The sequence below is a fragment of the Streptopelia decaocto genome (assembly GCF_964273445.1).
Source record: "Streptopelia decaocto genome assembly, chromosome: 9".
NCBI lineage: Eukaryota > Metazoa > Chordata > Aves > Columbiformes > Columbidae > Streptopelia > Streptopelia decaocto.
Genome location: NC_138664.1, coordinates 20,551,435 through 20,573,941, shown reverse-complemented (window position 1 = coordinate 20,573,941; position 22,507 = coordinate 20,551,435). Strand labels below are relative to the sequence as shown.

At 41.4% G+C, this 22,507-nt stretch overlaps 1 protein-coding gene across 6 annotated transcripts in view; it reads right to left on the bottom strand.

The window, feature by feature from the left end:
- Window positions 1–22,507, bottom strand: part of MYO9A (myosin IXA) — a 160,170-nt gene that overhangs the window by 41,144 nt on the left and 96,519 nt on the right. For all 6 annotated transcript variants that reach the window (XM_082061177.1, XM_082061178.1, XM_082061182.1 and 3 more), the window contains 4 exons: window positions 17,290–17,424; window positions 5,340–5,461; window positions 4,354–4,495; window positions 3,339–3,534 (listed from right to left, as the gene is read on the bottom strand). In XM_082061177.1, coding sequence (XP_081917303.1) covers window positions 3,339–3,534; window positions 4,354–4,495; window positions 5,340–5,461; window positions 17,290–17,424 — 595 coding nt within the window. The remainder of the gene's footprint in view (window positions 1–3,338; window positions 3,535–4,353; window positions 4,496–5,339; window positions 5,462–17,289; window positions 17,425–22,507) is intronic.

Genomic DNA, 22,507 nt, shown 5'->3' with positions numbered 1-22,507 from the left:
TCAGGTTTTGGTAATTAAAAGGGAAAAATAGAAATTATTTGTATTAAACAAGGGTTCTGTATTCCTCATTGCAGAGGACAGAGAGTCTGGAGTCAGGTAGGATGGTTTTGAGGTTGGAAGTTGGAACAAACCATCGTTGTGCAGCCAAGCCAAGCTGGGATGGCCCAGCTCCAACCAGTGACACTGCACAAACAGGCAGCACCTCCCAGCATCATTGAGGTGCCAGGGGACACGTCACGCTCCCGTTGAGGCGTCACGAGGTCACCGAGGAGTTACCTTGTGTCAGCACTTCATACCGACGCGTTACATCACCGGGAAGGACGGACGGGAACTTTGTGGAGGAACACTGTCAAGAGCATCTTCCTGGCATGACCTCTTCACGCTGCTCACTGGAACCTCAAAACCAGTTTTTTTGGTTGCTATCACCTTTATTTGGCAAATACATTTAGTTTTTGGTTTTAATTCTTTTTGGGGGGTTGGTTTTTTGGGTGCCCAGCTTGAGGAATAAACCTGCAGAAGTCAATGGGGTTGGTTTGGAGACCATGTTCTCAGGTCACTAACCCAAGGAGCAACCCTTGTTGGCCAAACGCAAACGCCTGTCGAGGGACAACATGGTGGCAGGACCATGAACCATCGTCAGAGCGAGGATTTGGGTTCATGTCCAGCAAAACCAAGCTGAGAAAGCTGGGAGTCTCCACAGCCTGGTTTAGATGGACAGCACCAGTTCTTTCCTCAAGTTTTCACTTACAAAGAATTAGCGGGTTTTTTGTGTAATATAGCAAAAAAAATTACCATCAGCCAAATTTCATTCCTAAAAAGCTTGATAATGTTCCTCTAATCAAAGTTCACTAACAAATCTAGTTCAAACATTGGACCGGTTCAATCTTGCCTGATAAACTCAATAATAACTACACTTAAAATATGAAATTATTGAAGAAATCCACCCTTCTACTAATTGCAGCTCATCAGATCCTGGCGTGTTTCATCCAAGGAGGAATCTCTCGGCCAGAAGAGAAAGGTACCCAACCAAACTGGAGGTGATTGCAGCTCTTCACCTCCAGGCTAACAAGGACAATCACACAGTCACTACAAAGCTGCGCTATGAGAATATTAGAAGCAGGAAAAGAAGAGAAGAGTCCCCAAATCCAGCAGGAAAAAATGCTGATTATCCTTACAGACGCATCTGTAGCACGGGCTGACACTGCTGGAACGGAGGAGATAACCAAAAGGATGATGCAAAAAGGGAGCAGAGCAACATTTTGCAGAGCTGCTTATAAATAAGCCGGAGATTTTTCATTCAAATCCCCGTTGGGTATAGCAAGCGTGACTCAAAAAGGTCTTCAGACGGGTAAAAGCAAGGGAGAGCTACATGGTGTTAAAACAAAAGAGCGCAATTAAATTTCCTTCTCATTAATTACACCTGCCAGGAGCTCAGAAGCCAAGAACAGGGCAGCATGCGTTTTGAAAAAGGATGTATCAATATTAAGCTTGCACACTTGGATGAACACACGTGTGTGAAGTTGTTCTCAGCTCATCTACCATCATTTTATCCAAAGCTCCATGACCATGGGCAATAAGGCATTCCAATTAGGCTAATTAAATCCAGCAATGTTTGGTAAAAAAGACAAAATAAACCTAAAGCATCTTTTGTTGTTTGCTTTTGTCTATTGAGATGGGGTAATTTAATAATTACTTCTTCCTACTTATTACTACTACTAATAACCCCTTCTTTAATAATTCACAAATGCCTCCTGCTGTAGATGCAAAGCGTCGGTTTGGGGCTTTTCTGGGTGATTTTGGGGAGCAGGAGGCACCAGCAGCAAGCAGTAACAGACGTGCTGTGCTGCACCAGCCCAATCCAGGCTGAAGATGCGCATAGAAATGCAGGCAATAAATCATCTGTCAATTGTGAGGTTTTGTGTCTGTGTTTTCTTCTTTGTTTTGACTCTCAAAGCTTACAAAGCACAAAGCCATTTGAAAGCAGGTGATGGGATACCATACAGCTAAAAGAGCAGCACCACGTGCCAGAAAAGGTTTAGAAAGCACGTATTGGTTAGTTTTGGTACGGAAAGAAAAAGTGATGCGAGAACTGAGTCTCAGAATGGTCTGAAAACCTCCTGGACTCTATTTTATACCAATATATTGACATATATAGAGATATAAAGAGGTTATAGCCACAAAGTCAAGACTAAAAAGCGGAATGCTAACTAGTGAGATGAGCACAGCAGACACGACCCACGGCCAGAAATGCAGAAAGCGAAGCAGGGCTTGAAATTAGTTTTTCCTTCCTGATATTGAATGTACTTTTATTCTGCCCTTGACCAGCTCGCTCTAGTTCAGCCTGGGTGAAAGGTGAAAATGCAAAGCTGGATTTTGGAAGCCAAGTCTGGAGTGAGGTTCCTCCCAACACCAAACGGCTTTGCCATCTACCTCTCGGCGTTAGGAAACGTCGCTGCCTCGACGTGCCAGATAGAACCAGGTTCACAAGAAACAGCTTTTCTCTTACACCGTATCCGAGCGGTTCAAGAGGAAGGGCCTCAAGAGCTGACTTTTGGCTGCTCTTCTTGGGATGCTATTATTCACCATGAACAAGAAAATGATACTTTCTGCTTGTATGGTTTCCCTACCTACATTCCTTGTCCCAGCTCTTTGGCTCTCCTTGACGCACACCTCTCCAACTGAAAACAAAATATGGTGTGGCTTCATGCTTCAGTTTAACTCTGCTGACATTTTCCCTGCTGAAGCTCTAATTTCATCACAAATTTCAAGCCCTTTTGTGCCCAGAAATTAATAGTACCCGTCTTGCCGAAATTGCTTTTTATGCAGAGAAATGGCCTAAAAGCACAGCCAGGTATTGCCTGCCACAGCATGATGATGCACCGGTACTTTCCGTTAATGTAATGCCCCCGCGCTGGGCGTGAGCTGGTTCTAGATGACTGGAAAGCAATGAATTTCGCTAGACAAGAGACATGCTCTATTGCAGCTTAAAGGGTGAACAGCTTGAAAAATTCTAGAGGAGAATTATTGCCCTTTTTTATAGCCCGATGTAAGCAATAGCTCAAGAATTCCTAGCAAAAATAATTTGCCGAATAGTTTTGGCGCTTCTCAATCATTCAGGTTTTCCTTTGCACGCATCCTAGGAAAAGGAAAAGTTAAAGCAGCCGTAAAGTGAAAACATTTTCTTACGATGGACCTGAAAATATAATTTTTACGTACTATCTGAATGAGTTTTTTAATTGATCGATAGCTCCTAATAAGTCAGGTTACTTACAATAGTGTAGTAATATATCAGACCTTGAGAAAAACAGGCGCTGGGATTAGGAGATGGGCACACGTACCGGCTTTCTTCTCCACGTATCGTTTTCCAGATTCCCGAAAAGCCACCACGGCCCTGAAGAAGGCCCGCAGGACGGCCCAGCGGAACACGGCCACCGGGTCGATGCCGATCATCCCGCAGATAAAGGCGTTCTTGCTGCTCCGCAGGAGAGCTACGATGTCCGGGCGCATGTGGTCGGTGTTTTTCTCACGGAAATCCTAGGGAAGGAGAAAAAAGAGAGGGAGAAATGAGGAAAATGAACAATATTTACAAGATACATCGGGTAAGATTTGTCCCTAGGACAGAAAAACTATTTAATCCTATTTGTATCTTTTTTCTGCCCACATATTAGACACTTCTTAATGGTCAGAAAATCCACATTTAATCCCAAAGCACTGCTCTCTGCAGCAGCTCAAAACTGATGCTGAAGTTTGTCATGTGTTATTGTTGCGTCAGAAACACGATTACAGATTTGCAGCTGTAAATCGTAGAATCATTTCGGTTGGAAGAGATCCTCAGGATCATTGAGTCCAATCCTGAGGGTGTTTCTCATACAGGCTTCACTTGCCCATTGGAATTGTTTCTGTTACGCATTGGTATGAATAAGTGTCAACTTTGAAACCATATGCACGGGATTTTTAAAAACTACCTGCAGTGGTGAGATGCTGAGAGCTCTGCTAATAAAACCTGTGCTAAAAAACGGCTAATGATGAACAAAATGTTGGGTTTTCTACACAAATCAAGCCCAGAAATGATACAAAACACCCAATTTAGCTCAAATCTGGGATGCACCATTAACCTCAATGCGTGTCCCTAATTCTTCCCAACACATAGAGCTTGCAAGGTGGATGAGAACAGGAAGACATGATCCCCACCACACTCTTCTTTCAACCAAGCTTTTCACCAAACGCTTCTCTCCCAACCCTTGTGTGTCTTCTCTAGTCAAGTCCTCTCCAAAATGTCTCTGTGGAGCCTTTGGAGCTTTCCTGCTGGATGATTTAAATGAAAAGAAGTTGGGGAACAGCTGTGTGACAGACCTTCACTCCGTACTTCACTTTGCCCGCGTAGTGTTTGATGATGAAAGCCGGCTCCATGACTGCCGGAAACTCAATGTAGGAGTTGCCTTCGTGTTGACGCTTAAACTTGTCCAGCAGCGTCTGGTTTGTGGCTTGAGGGAAACTGAATGGAAAGAATGGAAAAGAAAAGAGCTGTAAAGCCAACAAAAAAAGCTTTTACGCTTCTTTCTTGACCACAACTAGGAAAATAGAGGTATTCTGAGCTTCTGTGCCTGCACATAGTAAGCATGTGGTTATGTACAAATACAAGGTATATCTGATGTTTGAAAAACTCTGAACTGATTTAATAATGGCCTGTAATCAGTTCTAAAAGCACAAATAGGCATGTTTCTATTGTAGCATACTGTCTGCCTCTAGAAGTTACGTTAGGTAGCTGCTTTTAGCTGAAATCCCCTATTTCTGTCGTTGGCTTTGAGGCTCAGCCTCTATGGGGTACTCGTGTCTAGGAAATATTGAGCTGCTTTACCTCCAAATGTAGCTTTAATTTCAGGAGTTACTTCACTAATCCTGGCAGCCCGTACTTACAGTGCCCTGCGTTCACTTTGGCTTAATTTTTCAAAGTAAATTGATAAATCCACCTAACATTTGAATAACAGCACCCACATGACTGGCTTGAACTCATGCGCTCGGATTCTCAGCATCTTCATTGTACCACAAGAGACAGAGAAAATGGGGAGAGAAGCAAAGCCAAGGAAAACTTTGCCCTTCCCTTTAAGGGCCAAAATTCACAAAGCAGAGTTTTAATTACAATTTGCTCAGGCTTTTTGCTCAGCTTGCTGATTCTCCACTCTTTGCATTACCATTGTGGATATAAAATGAGAGATATAAGATGATAAATCGGCCTGGTGAGCCACTGGGAAGGATTACAAGAGGTAAGAGTTTAGGATAAACACTTTTTCAGTGAAAAACACCCCAAATATCATTAGGAACAAGAGTTTCCTACTCACTTGCTTTCCTCATCCAGCAGATGGAGCAGACCCGTCGGCTTCTTGCTGATGAGGTTGATGCAGCTGGAGTTGTCGATGTAGTCGATGTTGTGCCAGCTAATTCCTTCTGCTCTATATTCCTCCTAAAAAATCCACAGATATTAGAATGATACGTAAAATTCAACGGGTTTCATGGAAACAAATGCGCCGTTTGGCAAAACGAACATCTTTTCTGCTCATGTGCCACTGATTTTTTCTCTTTTGATGCAAAATAAAATGATAAGGAGCCACTCGAACAACCTTAAACCACAAGGAACCGCGTGATATTGTCTAATTTTGGGTGCTTCAGCCATAGGTTAGCTATATGGCAGACCATGGTCTTTTATAAGTTACCATCTCCTCCGAGATTTTCAACTGGATTACTTCAAGAAGTCTTATGGAGAAACTATTTTAGGGCATCTTGAAGAAAGCAGATCTTAAAAACCATTATTTTTATCATGTTTTTAAGGCTTGTGACTCAATTTTGAAACGGCGATATTGGAAGTGCATGGAAGTCCCTGTGTTGGGCAAAGTCCGACTGATCCAAGCTGCGTTTTTACTTCTCTATCATAAGATGTTTTGATGGAAGAGTTGGGGAAGAAAAAGGGAAAAAATGCTTCAAATTGCACCAATATGCACCTTTATAACAATCCAGTTCATTTTTATTGCTACCTCTGCTTTTAAGTGCTTTGAGCTGTCCCATGAGGAAATCACAGAATCCCAGAATAATGTGAGGGGTTGGAAGGGCCCTGGAAAGCTCATCCAGCGCAATCCCCCCATGGAGCAGGAACACCCAGATGAGGTTCCACAGGAAGGTGTCCAGGCGGGTTGGAATGTCTGCACAGAAGGAGACTCCACAACCTCCCTGGGCAGCCTGGGCCAGGCTCTGCCACCCTCACCCCAAACAAGTTGCTTCTCAAATCTAAGCGGAAACTCCTGTGTTCCAATTTGCACCCACTGCCCCTTGTCCTGTCACTGGTTGTCACCAGAAGAGCCTGGCTCCATCCTCCTGACACTCCCCCTTTCCATATTGATCCCCAGCAATGAGTCCCCCCTCAGTGTCCTCTTGTCCAGCTCCAGAGCCCCAGCTCCCTCAGCCTTTCCTCACACGGGAGATGCTCCACTCCCTTCAGCATCTTGGTGGCTGCGCTGGACTCTCTGCAGCAGTTCCCTGTCCTGCTGGAACTGAGGGGCCACAACTGGACACAAGATTCCAGGTGTGGTCTCCCCAGGGCAGAGCAGAGGGGCAGGAGAACCTCTCTGACCTACTGACCACCCCCTTCTAACCCACCCCAGGTCCCATTGGCTTCCTGGCCACAAGGGCCCAGTGCTGGCTCATGGTCACCCTGCTGTCCCCGGGACCCCCAGGTCCCTTTCCCCTACGCTGCTCTCTAATAGGTCATTCCCCAACTTACACTGGAACCTGGGGTTGTTCCTGCCCATGTTCAAGACTCTACACTGGCCCTTGTTCTATTTCATTCAATTTTTCCTGCCCAGCTCTCCAGCCTGTCCAGGTCTCTGATGGCAGCACAGCTTCCCGTGTCAGCCACTGCTCCCAGCTTGGTGTCATCAGCAAACTTGCTGATAGTACACTCTATCCAAATTTTGGCTAAAAACCTATGAGGTCCTGAATTCAGTATTTGAGACATCGTATAACTTCACGCCAATGATAGCGCCTGTGCACGAGGAGTTTTTAACAGCCCTAAAAGCCTTTTGGGTTCCAAACATAACCCATCCTGTTCAAAGAAAAAAAAAATCCTGAAAACAAGGAACAACTGCATTATGAATTTTATTTTTTAATTTTGTTGTGTTTTTTTCCTCAGGTTCCTACAGAACAACCAGGACAGAGCCAGAATGCAGAGCTGCATCCACAGCTCCCTGTGGATCTATAGGTGTTGAAAAATTGTATATTTGACTAAGATTTGATGTATTTTTAGTGCAACCAAGAGAAAATCTTCTACAGAGCAAACCAGCCAAGTGTAGAACGCTGCGTATTTCTTAGGCGAGTGTGAGCTTAACCTGAGTGATTTATCAACTGCCTGCTAAGCGGCTGCAGGGTCCGTTAGTCCCAGCTTTGCCCACTCAAGACCTGTCCTAAGCACCCCCAGAGCAATAAAACTTGCCAAGATGATAAAACGGGAGCTTTATTTTAGTGGTTGCTGCGTGTTATTTGGCTTATCTATTTATTACCGTGACTCTTTCTTTGAAATACTTGCATGAGGGCCTTCCACATCTATTCTTTTCCCCAGTGACATTGGGTTTTAAGGCTTAATACATCTAAACCGGGCACACACCATCACTCTGCACAGCGAATGTTGCTGCGAAACTCTTCTGATCACATTCAAAAGATCCAAAGATCGGTGCAAAATTAGCAATGCCAGCTGGTTTTCTTAAATATACTTCAATAAATGGCCATAAAAGAGCAGAGTTTAAAGTCTTGACTTGTTTAGGCTCCTCTTGAGCTCAGCAAAAAGCAGTGTATGACCCGGGGCTGGACATCACGTAGCTCCTTGGCCTGGGTTTCCTGAGCTGCAGGATTTTGGCTAATTTCCCCCAAAATGCAACATCTGGCCACGTTGGCCCAATATGAAGAGGGATTAAAATCCTCAACTAATAACCTTTTCCACAATAACTCAGGTCCACGCTCTCATTTCAAGACAGGAACGTACGCAGCAGGAGAAACGATGCCAGAGCAATTGCTCCAAAGCTTAAGTGGAAAAAATATCCCCCTTTTATGTATTTTTTCTTAGTATTTTTCCAGTTATTTGGTTGTCTTGAGAAAGAATGAGAGCCCAGGAGAAATAACTACAGCTTTGTGATAGAGAACATCGTGAAACCGCGCACAGAAAAGCAGCAGCTTTAGGGTAACATCGTTGCTGTCCATATATATACACATTAAACTTACTCAATTCTCAGTTATTAATCTTCTATATAATTTGTATATTCATCTAATGATGGTGTTGCTGCAGAATTCAGGAGGGATCCTTAAAAGCTACCTCGAAATATTTTGTCACTTTGGAGGATGACACTAAATCTCTGCCACGCTTTGGTGGCCTCGGGATCCTCGCGCAGCACTTGGATATTAAGGAATTCGATCCAAACGACACGAGGTTTTCATTTAACAAACACACCGGCAGGATGAAGACAATATGAAACACTTACATAAAAAAAACCAACCCTCAAACTGGAGGTTTATTTAAAATCGGCTTAAATTTATATCTTGTATTTAAAATTATGTTTAGGGGCAAATCGAAATGTTGTGTTTCTAGAAGATGAGTTTTCCATCAAGAAATCATTGACGTTACCACTATCTCCAGAGTTTCTAGTGCAGTAAAGTCCATAAAGGCCTATTTTTTGGCATTCTTACTCCCCCCAAACATAGGGGTTTACTCCTCCCATCCCTGGATAGCTGAGACCTGCTCTGGGGAATGCGGAGATGCAATTTTGTACTGGGCTCCCAACTCGACTCCATCTGGCTTCTCTTTAAGGAAAAAACCCTACATTTCTATATGTGTTTCATCATTACATTCAATACTCATAAAGATGCAGCTAAGCAGGGCGGTGGCTCTTAAGAAAACTCAGTATTAGTTTGAGTTTTTCTTGTTTGGAAGGGATGTTTTTTTAGAGCTTAAAAAGCTCAGACAGACATGAATGCTGTGACATGAAACACAGATTATGATGTTCAAACATTAAAAAAAGCCTCTAAAGAGCATAAAAAAGGACGACAAAATGCAGGTCCAGACTTTGAAATGCATCTACTTGGAATACAAGCATGTTATTGAAAATCACAGTGTTACCTGAGACATAACAGCGTGTCAGAATTGGGGGGGCAAATAAACAGAATTTCCAACATATTTCTATACAAAAATCAAAGGAACTCCAGTAAAGAGATAGTTAAGCGCTATTAAAGATAAACCCTGCCTGGCTAACACTGACCCAGAGTACAAATACTGCTTATGCCACACAGAATAATGAAATACAGATTAAAATACACGTGCTGAGGATCAGGAAAACCTTCCCAAGCGGGACACAAGAGGCTGATGAAATCCCTCCTGCTACTAACAGAAAAAAATCCACAATTTTACAGCGCAGGGTGTGGAGAAATAAGTCCCATTATCTTTATAGGAGTATTGGATCTGTTCTCTTATCAGGACTTTATTTCGATGCTAAGCCAAACAGAAACACGCTCTAATCCCCAGTAGAATTAAAGGTTCACGTGTCTCAACCAGTGGAAAATACGAGCCCAACAGCATCACGAAGGTGCAGAAAATGTTTCTACACATCCACACATGCACTATGATGAATTATTCCACACTAAGTAAAACCAAAGGCTAAAAAACACAATTAGAGGGAAAAGAAGTGTTAAATATTATTTTTAAGATTGTATTTATCTAGAACATCATGCTCACTGGGGACTGTTGCTCTCCAAAATCATACGGTAAAATTAAGAGGTGGTTGGAGGGAGTGATCAGGAGCTTGAAAGCTTAAGAGGAGAGGAACATGGAAACCCAGAGAAGAAATGAAACAGGAGAGATGTGATAAAAATACAAAGAGAAGAGAAAATGAATGGGAAGGGAAAAGGGAAAGAAAAGAAGAAGAGGAAGAAGAAGAAGAAGAAGGAGATGAAAAGAAGAAGAGAAGAAGAAGAAGAAGAAGAAGAAGGAGGAGGAGATGAAGAAGAAGAAGAAGAAGAAGGAGATGAAAAGAAGAAGAAGAGAAGAAGAAGAAGGAGAAGAAGAGAAGAAGAAGAAGAAGAAGGAGAAGAAGAGAAGAAGAAAAGGAGGAAAAGAAGAAAGGAGGAAAGGAGGAAAAAGCAAGAAGAAAAGAGGAAAGGAAGAAAAGAAGAAGAAGAAAAGAAGAAGAAAAGGAGGAAAGGAGGAAGGGGAGAAGGGGAGAAGAGGAGAAGAGGAGAAGAAAACAAGAAGAAAACAAGAAGAGAGAAAAGAGAAACATAATTTCCCATCTATCTTAAAGTACAAAACTGAGGGATTAATAAATTCAAATCCAGAAGCTGTGAAGGACAAAGGCATATTTTTTTCCATGACACATGAAATCCGTTGCCCTATCATGGGATATCAAAGGTCAAAATATTGCCGTGATTTCCAGAGGTTTGGAGGTTGCTGGGCAGGCAGCCACACTCCACAAGCCCAGAGCCACGAAAAGATCTCAGCATTTCAGTGCCCAGGAGGTAGATGGTTTATATCATGGGGATATTGCCATTAGTTGCACTGAAAATGGAGAAGAAAACACCATTTAAAACCCAAAGGCAGGGATGATGCTCTCTCCTCACTCCTGGGACGGGGCAAGAATGAAGGTAAAGAGTAAAACGGAGCGTGCGGCGCTGTTTCAGTTTTTGTAAGGTCCAAAATCAAAGCTTTAAGAAGGACAAACTAAATAAAATGATGATTTGCAGCAAGCTGCGTGCAAGAGAAATACAGCATTTTCTGTTTCCTGTAAGCATGAGTAATGTTCGAGTAAATCACAAGAGTAGAGGAAAAGCCCAGGCAGAAGAAAACCTCATTTACACAATGAAAATTCCCCAAATAAAGCGGGAAATCAACTGGAAAAATCCCTTTTTCCAGCGTAGCTCCACAGGGGAACGCTTCCCATCACATTCCTATTGTGGATACGATCTACAGGCAGATACTATTGGATGTCTAAATGTGTGTATTTTGCCTCAAAAATTCACGACTAAACAGAAGGGTGTGAAATTCCTCTCGTCTCGGCTCCGACGCCGTCTGCTTCAGGCAAAGTGAGAAACGAGGAATTAAATCCCCGTCTATGTCTTTCTTCATTCCCAGCTGACTTCTCCGGCTTAAAATAATCTTTAAAAAGTATTTTAAATCAATTAAACACCCATGAAAATATAAACCTTTGCAAACAGAAGCTTAGAGCATATAAATTGTTTCTCTCTTGATCGCTTACCAAGTACCAAGGTACCATCAACTCGCAGATGCTGATGGGCAAGAAAATATGAATAACGTCTCTAAAAATTAGAACAGAAGGCATATTTTGCATATTGGATGAAAAACCTTCCAGGAAACAATGTAACATTTAATGTTGTTTTTTAAATATATTTAAATAGGTCGTTGTTATATGATGAAATAAAGGAGCTAAACCTTGTAAAAGCTCCTTTCTGGAGATGTCTGTACACTATGCATCCTAAAATTGATCCTGAGGAGCTTGGGAAAGCTTTTCTGAGGCTGGAAACTTTATATTTAGAGAGTTCCTGAATGAACGAGACCAACGTCTGGTTGTGTCTAATGTGCTGCAGACAACGGGGATGCCGCGAGTTCCCAACATCCCTCCAGACAAGGATGCCACGGCTAACGATGCGATGCTTTCATTTCTAAACACAGATTTTTATGTAGAAAAGCAATTTATACACTCAGTCATATGTATAAAAATACATATATATTCAACCTCCCGTCTGCTTTACGTACACAGCCCAAGATTTTAGTTTATTGTAATTTGGATTGTCCATCGTTAGAGAAAGTGGTTTAAAATAGTAGGTGCACGTGGCCGTCCGAGCGGTGCCAGCTCTGCAGCATCCAGCTCCGAGCTCAAGGGGGTTTCAGTCATAATTTGCTCTTGACGTGGGGAAAACTGGTTTTGCAGGGTTCAGCCAGCAAAACAAACCTTGCCATGAGCCCATTCCTTCCCTCTGCGGGACCATCCTTCTTTCCAACCTGCTTTTATAAGAGCCAGGAGAAGCGTAAACCTAAAGATGCTCCATGATCTGCTGGCAGATTAATTTCTTTAATTTCTTGCTAGCTAAATTAAAGAGGAAAATATATACATATATTTATCAATGTAGTCCTTGCAGATGTATCAGTCTTAAGAAATGTGAAGGGGACCTCTCCACGGCAGTCATGATCAACACCAGACTGATCGTGGTCAACCCCAGACTGGTCATGGTCAACACCAGATTGGTCGTGGTCAACACCAGACTGATCGTGGTCAACACCAGATTGGTCGTGGTCAACACCAGATTGGTCATGGTCAACACCAGACTGATCGTGGTCAACACCAGATTGATCCTCCAGCCTAAACATCTTCTTTCCCTTCCAGTTCCTACTCCAAATTTGTGTCAATAAATACACTTGTTCCTAATGCTCATTCACTCGTTATAAAATATTCATTTTTATGTCTTATGCTACCCTTATAAACTCTCTCTACCATGCCAAACCAACGGTCCAGGCAGGAATTTGGGACGTAACAAGTGGAAGAGCCTCCATCAGGATGGACCATCCACTTCTGCCACAATCCTACATGGTTTTGGACAAATTGAAATATTCTTGAGGCTTTTAGAGGTTTCTTGCTCATCTTCTTGTTTAAGAAGAAGGGAGCTCACGTTGCTCAACGCCGTCCTCTGAAAATCCACCAGCATGCGTTGAGGTGTTTTATTTTTAAAGGAAAGCTGTTGCTCACAAGTATTGCTAGCGGTTTTTAGCTGAAATCACCAAAGATTTCATCAATTCCTTACCTAATTTAGCTCAAAGGTACAGCGAATGTACAAGAATTTCCCTGTGACTGTAGTTCTGGACTATGAGCCAGGTCTTGGATCTAAGAGACCAGTATAGAAGCATCTAATTAATATGAATAGATAGCTTAGTGCTCTCCAAAGCGGGATTGGGATACAGGGAGAAAATACCTTTTGTACCATTAATAAATAAAAATTAGTATTTATTTCATCTTCACCTCTTTTTTTCTATTTTTTTGGGGGCTGGAGCTTCATAATGCACAATATTAGTACATGTATATAATTTGAAAATCAATAAAATAAATCTATTAGATTGTGTCTCAGGGACAGGTGTCAGAGGAAACCCAGGCTCAGCATATCCAGGATTAACCCAACCCCGAGGCGCAGGGTTCCAGCTGTGTTAGGGGGACACAACTGTCCCCGGCGCAGTCCAAACCCACATCTATTTATTCAATATATTCAAGTAGGAACCACGAGCAGCAAAAACCACCTTCTAACTGGAAAAGCCAAGGAAGCAGCTCAGAGAAGATGCACAAAACGTCCGAATCTTTTCAACCAGCACATCAGAGCAGGAGACCTTTCTAGAATATTTTCTAATGATATTTTAAGCACATTTTCGAATTCGCCTACCTGGGATGCCACTACACACATTTAAGAACCTTATTTCTGCAGGTTCATATATAAAATGTGTGGGGGTGGAACTAAATGATCCTTAAGGTCCCTTCCAACTCAAACCATCCATAATATAATTTATTATGATATGCTCTATAAGTTATATGAGACCATTCATCATCTGGAGAAACTCAGGCCCAAGGGGATTCCAAACAAAGCCCCCCCAGCCCTGCAGATAATGTTGAAACAACTCTAAGCATCCATAGTTTTTTTTAAATATGAGTTATGTACTCTAAGCATTTTTGTTTAATATGAGTTACATACAGTGGCATGTAGCCAAATAATAAATCTGGTGTGGTTTTGTATTTCCCTGCCTGTCGCGCGGCATTTTTCCGAGAGCGCCTGCTCCTCCAACTCCAACTAAATCAGAAATTGGAACTGAGCCTCCCAGTCCTCAACGGGTGATTTGTGATGCTTGGCCTTGGTCTTCGGTGGTGCTAAAGAGAAAGCGTGTTCATGCCTAAAGGGAGTGCTGAGCTGCAAAAACAAACTCACTGGAGGGAAGGGAAAAAGTGGTTTAAGCAATAGGAGAAAGAAATTACGTTTTTGTAGTTTATTTTGATCTCATTATATTTAATTTAATTATTTTTCATTAAGATTATTTTAATGACTTAAAATTCATGTTGATTAAATGATTTTAATTTATTTATCGATATTTAAATTTAGTTCAGTGTTTTATTTTCTCCACGGGGAGACGGAGCAGCACGGTGTGAGAAGCCCCAGATACTTTAAAATATGGCGGGCATTTCACCAACTAAATAAACCACCTATCACCACATCCTGTGACAAATCCATCCTTAAATAACTCCCTCTGTGCCAAACCGATTGTTGCAACATTCATTATTTAGTCCGGACTGTTGGATTTCTCCACCTGTTACACAGGGATGATAAAACCTATTTACCTCCTGAAATATTTAGGGAGCTTTAGATCACTGAGCAAATGTTTCATGGGATGCGTTATCTTTATACAACTCAGTTTTTCTGTGTGAGGAGGTTGGGACATCAAACTCACCAGAGACCACACTAGAAAATAGACTTTGCTCAACACCTGAGCTCATGCCAGTTGATCGCACTCCAAATAATATTGTGGTGTTTTCAATCTCGACCTCGGTTATTCAGTGATTTTTTAAAACAATAGAAGGATGTCCTAAAAATTGAGGTTTGGCAGGTGGACAAAAGGTAGAAAATGGGGTAGAAAAGAATTCAATAGCAATGTCTGCAGGATGGAAAGCAAAGGGATGATTTCTCAAGCTTTGCAAAGCATCGGCTGAAAATAGGGAAAGGAGGGTGGGGTAATGGAAAAGTCGAGCTTTGGATAAGCCTGAGCAGGAATGGGGGAAGATGGGTGAGGTCAATGATGACAAAGATTGGAGCATAGGATACATAAAGAAATCAAAACTTGTATTGCTGGCCCTCAAGCTACCAAGGACCTGGCAACTTGGAGGAAACTCATATCATGGGTGTCACGTTAGTGGTGATCTCCAAACTACATCTTCATGCACGGCAATTAGTTCGTGCAACGCCCTAAATTGCCAAAACGAAAGAGGCAAGTTGCAATGCAAAAATGCTATTTTCCTTTCCCAGAAGGATATCTGCTCTGCAGAGGCCACTTCAGCAGGACATGAACACGCAGCAATCTTTTTATTGCAACAGCAATTAATAAACAGATTGTTATTGGTCTGAATCCAAGCGTTTGCCTACAGAGATAGAGCGGGATTTATGGGCCTGGACTTCAACGCCTGTTGGGGTTTGTGTCTCTTGTCCTCTTCTGCTAAATCATATCCCCAAGCACCACAAATCATTGCTAAAATTTCCTTAGCAATAAGCTGCTTTTAAAAAAAGCATCAATAAGTGTCTTGATTCAAGGCAGAACTCTAAAATGTACCATTTTTTGCCTTCTCTTCCTATTTTACCACAAACAGTGGGCAAAGATGTGTTACCCTTATTCTCCTGGTTGGCTCCAAGAAAGGAGGTTTCTTGCACGCAAATTCTATGATGATTTGATGAAAACTCCTTGGTGATTACTTACATTTGTCATTTCTTCTAGCAAAAGCATCCAAATATCTCAGCAATCTGTCCTCAATCTCCTGCAGGCTCTGGAGACACAATCTCCATCTCCAGATGCAGAGGAGGAACCATCACCAATAACTCCACTTGCTTTTCAGCCATGGAGACACCAAGTTAACCCTTGTAAAGCCACAAATATCTCAGATAAATTCACAATGCAAGGTAATCGGACTAATTCCCATCTTGAAACACAATATTAACTACTCGATCTTCACCTGTAGACTGGCAACTATTATTAAAAAGCAGTTTAATCTTCAAGGTGGGAAGGATATTCTGAAGTCCCAAGAGTTGAATATGTATCACCAGTGTTCTTCCCATTAAATCCACTCCTCTAAACACAGCATACAGCTCCAAGCAAAGCAAGAATAGATTAAACTGCATAAATGTCATCGAAAATTTAGCACTCGTGCAGCTGTGTGGCTTATTTATATGTATAGAAAGCAAACTATGGAGACATGACTGTATTTTCCACCAGCAGAACTTGCAGCACGAAGAATCGGAATGAGCCCTTTGCAATCGGACGACTCCTCAACTGCTCATCCGTGCGGCAAATACTGATTTAATGACTTCACGCACTTGACAGATTTATAGGAGAAAGCTAATTAGGTCACTGGGTATAAGCCGGTCCAAGGAGAATTACTGCAATCAGGAGCTCGCTCTCTCTCCAGCTTTCAGGAAGGGTCTTCCCTCCTCAAGTCCCTTCTTAAAGCGTATCAGAAAAAAAATGCTATATTGGCTTTGCAATAATCTTTTGTGGTTTGTGGGAAGGGCTGGTTTAGGTCTCTGGTTTCAGCCGGACTCGGGCTGCAGAGCGCAGCTCATCAAGTACCAGCTCTACCAAAACTAAGGATAAGGAGGATTTCTCCTGACATCACCCAAAGAAGAATTTCACCTGAAGGAAGCGAATGCAGACCAGCATTTAAAAAAAAAAAAAAGGCATTTTTAAGATCTATAACATATTTACTGGATTGTACAGCCCGATTATATGTTGTGCATCCATGAAACAACATGTACTTTAGCAGTTTTCTTGTCCTGCTTGTTGTTAGATATGACATAATATCAGGAGAAGCCTCCTCCCAAACTAATTACAAGACTATACCATCTTGTCCTACATGTTGCCGGCTAAATTATGGCCTATATTTTTGTTATTTCTCCTATAGTGGCTTAATTTGAGGCTGGCAAGCAACACCCAGTCTTAACAAACCTAAAGCAAAGCTTAAAGTTCAACCTTTCCTAACCTACTATGGCTGTCCGATGTCATAAGGATCTCAAGCTGCAGAAGATGTATAACGGTGACATTTTCCTTCAGTCCCCACAGACTAACACTGGAAAGCCAGAAAGCACCAGAAGACTGAGGTGGCATTTTCAACAGTTGTCAAAAAAGAACTTTTACGCAATATTAAATGACAAAGGCGAGAAAGAAAATGCTCCCGGATGAACCCACTGACCATATATCAAGGAGACAATAGAGCAACAGTGAAGTTCTTAATGATATTTAACAATACTTGTATCCCAAAATGTTTCTTTAAAGCCCGCAAATCTCTGGTTGGACTTTATTTTACAGGTAGCCGTTAAGTTCTATGGTAAATTAGAAGTTAAATGTGAATAATTCAATGCAGGCTCAACATACAAGAATTAAAGGGATGATTTAAGAACTTTATCAGTGCCATAAACTCATTGGCATTAGAGAGCAAAGATTTCCAGCCCTACCTGTTCCAGTTTAAAGATGTGTTGGTTAAAATAGTGCTGCAAGCGCTCGTTGGCAAAGTTGATGCAGAATTGTTCAAAACTATTATTTTCATAGTCTTCAAACCCAAAAATATCAAGTACTCCAATGGATAAAGTCTGCAAGAAAAGCAAGAATGTGAATTAAAATAAAATCACAGAAAGCCAATGGATTATTTGTACGCAGTACACGATCAGAAGCATCCAAAGAGAATTAAATGTACTTAATAGCAGGACTTTTAATTTTTACTGTAATTGTTGATGTTATGCCATCTGGAAGACATCACGTCAAAGAGACATCACGTAACTTTAGATATCTAGACAAATGGCCTTTTTATAAAAGAAAAGTCCTTTTAGAGTATTTTCTTTGAAGAAACCTGAACCCAGTTTCAAGTTATTCTATTGGATCTAAGACAATATTTATCTTTTTGGGGGAAAAATGGGGGTAGGGTTGGAAAAAAAGGCTTAAACCATGAAGAGAGTCCACAGAAAGATGCCTACAAGGTGAATGGAGGGTGTCTAAGGAAACCTGCTCCCGCTGCAAACCTTCCAAAAAACACCTGCCGAGGGTCCACATAGAAATAACCCATTGCAGGGATGGAAAATAAGTTAGGTCTGAGGTAAAATGGCATTTAATAGAAAATATTCAACTTGCATATCAAATGGATCAGTTGAATATTTGCTACTGAGAAGTGTAACCCAGATGGACTGATTTTTGGAATCACTGAGTCTCTCTCACCTCACCAAAACGGATATAAAATAATGTATAAATAGTAATGCTGCTGAAAAGGAAGGTTCAAATCCATCCCTTGAATCAGGTTCTTTCATAATTAAAAACTCGGGCAACAGAGCTGTTGAGGAAATAAAACAAAAGGTTTCTAACCCAATGACCTGCTGTCTTGGCCTTTGTGCCCGTTGAGGATTCAGCTGGTGTTTGCCTTGGGGGAAGTTCTCTGGGCAAGAGAGGGCCCCAAAGTCATTGCCCATGGATGTTGTCCCAACCTCTGCCACCAGGACACCAGAAATTCTCCGCCAGACCAGCCCAACATCTCCAGCTATGGCGGTGGGATGTCCCATCCCATCCCATCCCATCCCATCCCATCCCATCCCATCCCTCTTCCACGGTCCGTCACCCTTTCCTACCAGCACCCAGAGTTTTGGGATGAGAGAGACAAAGAGACACCTCTGTGCTCCCTTTAGGTCATGGGCAAGAGATGTGTCAAGAGGTACCCACCCAATTTTTTTGGAACCCATTGACACTACGATCCCCTACAGCCTCTCACAGACCAGCTTCCAGAAGTTCACGATAGATAAGCATTTAGTTTACTAAATCCATCACATAAATTGCAAGATTCAGTGAGTTACAGTTCTAAATTGCCTTTTTTCCTCCACTTTGGTGATTTTGTAAACCTCAACCGTATTCCACGCCAGCTTTTCTCCAAATTGCAGAGTCCTAACCCTGTTTGGTCCCTCCTCAACTGAGCCAGAGTGAAAAATAAGCTTAAGCAGGAACACCTACTGCTGCAACTTCCAACCTGCATGGCGACTGTTCTGTTAAACAAGTAATTAATAATTAGTTAGCAATAAAACTCAGATTGTGTCCATCTAGCCAGCCTGTTGTCACCAGAAAAGGAGTGAAGAGCCTGAAGGACACTGAGAGCTCCACCAGCAACCGCGCTCCGGGGTCTGACCACAGCCACCTCACACATGGGCTCTGTTCCTTTGTTACAATTAATTAAATTCAAATGTTAATTAAAATCATTAGCGCTGGTCAAATGAACCCAACCTCAAGCAGGGAGGAGAAACACCTCAGCCTCAGAAGAACCTCAGAGCTGCCAGAAACCCGGCTTTTAATTTTGTTGATCTTATCTGCACTCTGGATTTCATAAGACTAGTGTCCTAAGACCAGTCTAACTCCACTGAGGGTAGATTTCAGTAAGAATTCTCCTTAAATTCTTCATGTAATTAGAAGCTTATATTTTATCTCTATTACACGTGGAAAAAATGATGATGGAAATGCAACTTTTTCTCATCCACAACACCGATATTCCATTGGCATCGCCCTTGTTGGTGCAAATCCCAACCCGACGCTCCACCGCCATGTAAGCTTATCCCTATGAACCACAAGAGCTCCCCCAAATTCATCTATTATAGATAAAAATCTCCATTGCGCTATAGGAAAACAAGACTTGGAAGATGAAACGCTCACAATTCCAGAATCCTTACGGAATTACGGACACCGGCTTTCCCAAGTGCTGTGCTGATGCTTTGCGGACATAGTTAAACCCTTGTGACTTTAAACTAAACCCAGTTTTCAAGCTCTCGCAAACATAATTTCATACGAAATAGCTGCGCACAAAAAAACCTCCCCCTCTTTTTAATGCGGGTTCATTTACTGTGTTGAAACTGCTACTAAAATAGATTTTAATGTGCGTGCAAACACATTTACAAAGCAAAGCAGAACCATTATATAGATTGAAAAATGGCTATTTAAGTTATAGAAGAAGAATGCTATTAAAAAGACTGTATTTTGAAGTTGACTTTTCTGCTGACACCCAAAATTAAACAAGCTCAGAGACGTAAAATGCACAGAATCTTTAAAAATCCTGTATTTAACAAAATTGTAACAAACTGTATCAAAGAGGGTGTACAGGATTAGGATTGGTAATCCTGCCACAACATTTCTATGGAGTAAAGCACCATTTCTCTAGCATCTCGTACTATATTTCCATTGAAGAATGCATACCTGAAATAATTTTGGCAGACAAAAGCACAAAATCTGGCTGGTTTGAAGATTAAGTTTACTGCCCAATATGTAAAGGAGATAATCCAAGGAATTTTATATTTATAAATCTTCTAATCCATTGTTTTCGAATTCAGACGTCGAATGAGCGTCATGAATAAATAAAGATGTAACATAATTTAGACCTCAATTAGCCAAGTCTAGCTTAAGTGTTAATGCTGTTTGGTTATCAAAATTAACATTTAAAATTAACAACTAGGCAGCATGGACAAGCCTGTAGCAGCTGCTTGTATTACTGTATATCAAGTTTATAGCAAAATTCCTGTAATTAAACATATTTGTCTACAAGGATTCTTAAAATTTGGGTGAACCCTGGGTTAGGAAGCAGAAGGTTGAGATAATAAAAGTGACCTCATGCTTTACTGGCAATGTCACCGTCGTGATATTTAAAGAGCAAGCACGAGCTTTCAGAGCTTTTGGCAAGTGATGGTCTTGAAGCTCCACACTCTCCAATTCCCAAAGCACCACTAAATAGCGACGGTTGGAGCTGATTTATGTGGCCCCAAAAGCACGGTGGTGATGTCATTCCACAGCTGAGGTATTTTTTGGCAATTACAAATAGGTTGAATTCTGAGGAAAAAGATTTTTTAGTATTATTTTTAAATTTTTATCTGTTTTCAAATTATTTTTTTACAATATTTCAAAGCCAATACTGAAAAAAACCCCAAATAACAATTAGAAAATCACCACTAAATCTCAAAGGACTACTCCAATCTACATCACTGCAATATATATGATGACCTATTATATAAAGAGGGTGATTTGCTACAAATTTGGAAGTTGGGACCTAAAAATAACGAACAGATGTGCATTAAACCCGTTGCGTGTTCAGCAATTCTTCCGCTGTTTCAGGTCAAAGAGCCAAGAATTAACTAATTGTTTAAATTCAAATGAAGTTTCTTCACGGCCACGAATTCTTCATGAATTCAAGCGTGAATTTGCTTCATGGCCATTAATTTAAATGAATTTTCTTCATGGCCGTGAATTCGTGTTCATGGTCATCACATGTACACAGCACCTCATCTGAAAACAGCAGCAGGGTTATGTAGGAAGAAATTAAAACATTTTATAAGAATTAAATGGGAAAAGCCTAAAAAACCCTTGGAAAAAATGCCTTTTGGTCCAGCACGATCTACACTATATCATCTTTTTAAGCACTGAGATGGACTTGTAACGATTCTTAACCTAATTTATGGAAGGGGAATGAAATAAAGAGACTCTCTGAGGTTCAGTAATCTAGTTCTCAAGAGGAGGAAAAGTCTCTGACCTCATTAATAAAGGTCAAATTTCAGACAGTTTGTAGGGGATCATGAGAACATAAAAGCCGCTAAAAGACCAAGGAAAATGGTGTCGGAGTGAAACCGATACACGGCAGCGCTGCTATGGGCATAAAACAACCCATATCGAATAACTTATTCACAACTCCGTTCAGAAATAATACGCTAGAAATCCTGTCAGTGAGCAAGATAAGCCAATTCCCACTGTGCTTTCCCAAAATAATTCGCTGTACGTTTCCCTAAATTTGGATATCAAAGGTCTGATTTACATCTTCCAAATACTTGCTTGAAAAAACAGAAGAACGACAGTTTGGTGTTTATTTATATTTTTTTGCTTCATCTTTTGATCTTCTCTTTACTGCTGCCATCAAATAAACACACACATGGAGATCCGAAAATTGTCTCCATTCCCATTGTCCCAATTTCTCCTGGGGTTCAGACTTCATTAGGATCCAGGTCTTCCTCCCACCTATCACCAAACCACATCGTCCACCAGCAATTAAATTGGTTTAACCAGCTATAAATAGCTTCTCCTTGCCAAATATTGTTTGTACTCATGAATATTATTAAAATATCCACCACTGGTCTAGTTGAGCGTCATGTTGGTCAACACGGTTGTCCCAGGTGGGACAAAGGCCGTTGTTGGATTTTGTGCATGTGCCATACGTGCAACAATAAGTATTTGTCGGCTTGGGTGACCTCCAGCCTTCCCAGCAAAAGCCTGATCTACCACAACCAGCTCTGGTCAAGCCAACTTCTGTGAAGGCCACACAAGGCCTGATTTTGTAGGACAGCTGTGTGTGACCACCAAAATCAAAATTTAAACTCCCAAAGAGACATATTTTCATAATTCAAGTGATTTTGAGTCTTATGTTATCTCTGCATAGCTTGATTGTCATATAAGAAAGCCCTCAATCAAAAATCCATCATCTGATAGCCCTCTGAACAGAACATGTTTCCAAATATATCTTAAAATATTGGTGGCCAGCGTGGGCTGGGATTAAGGCAGGACATTTGCTGCAGGACATTTGCCACCCACAGCAAACTCAGCTCAAAAACCTTCCGTGGTGAGGTGCAAAATTGTATTTTTCTTTCATAAATCAGAGTGTTGAGGAAATGTGTT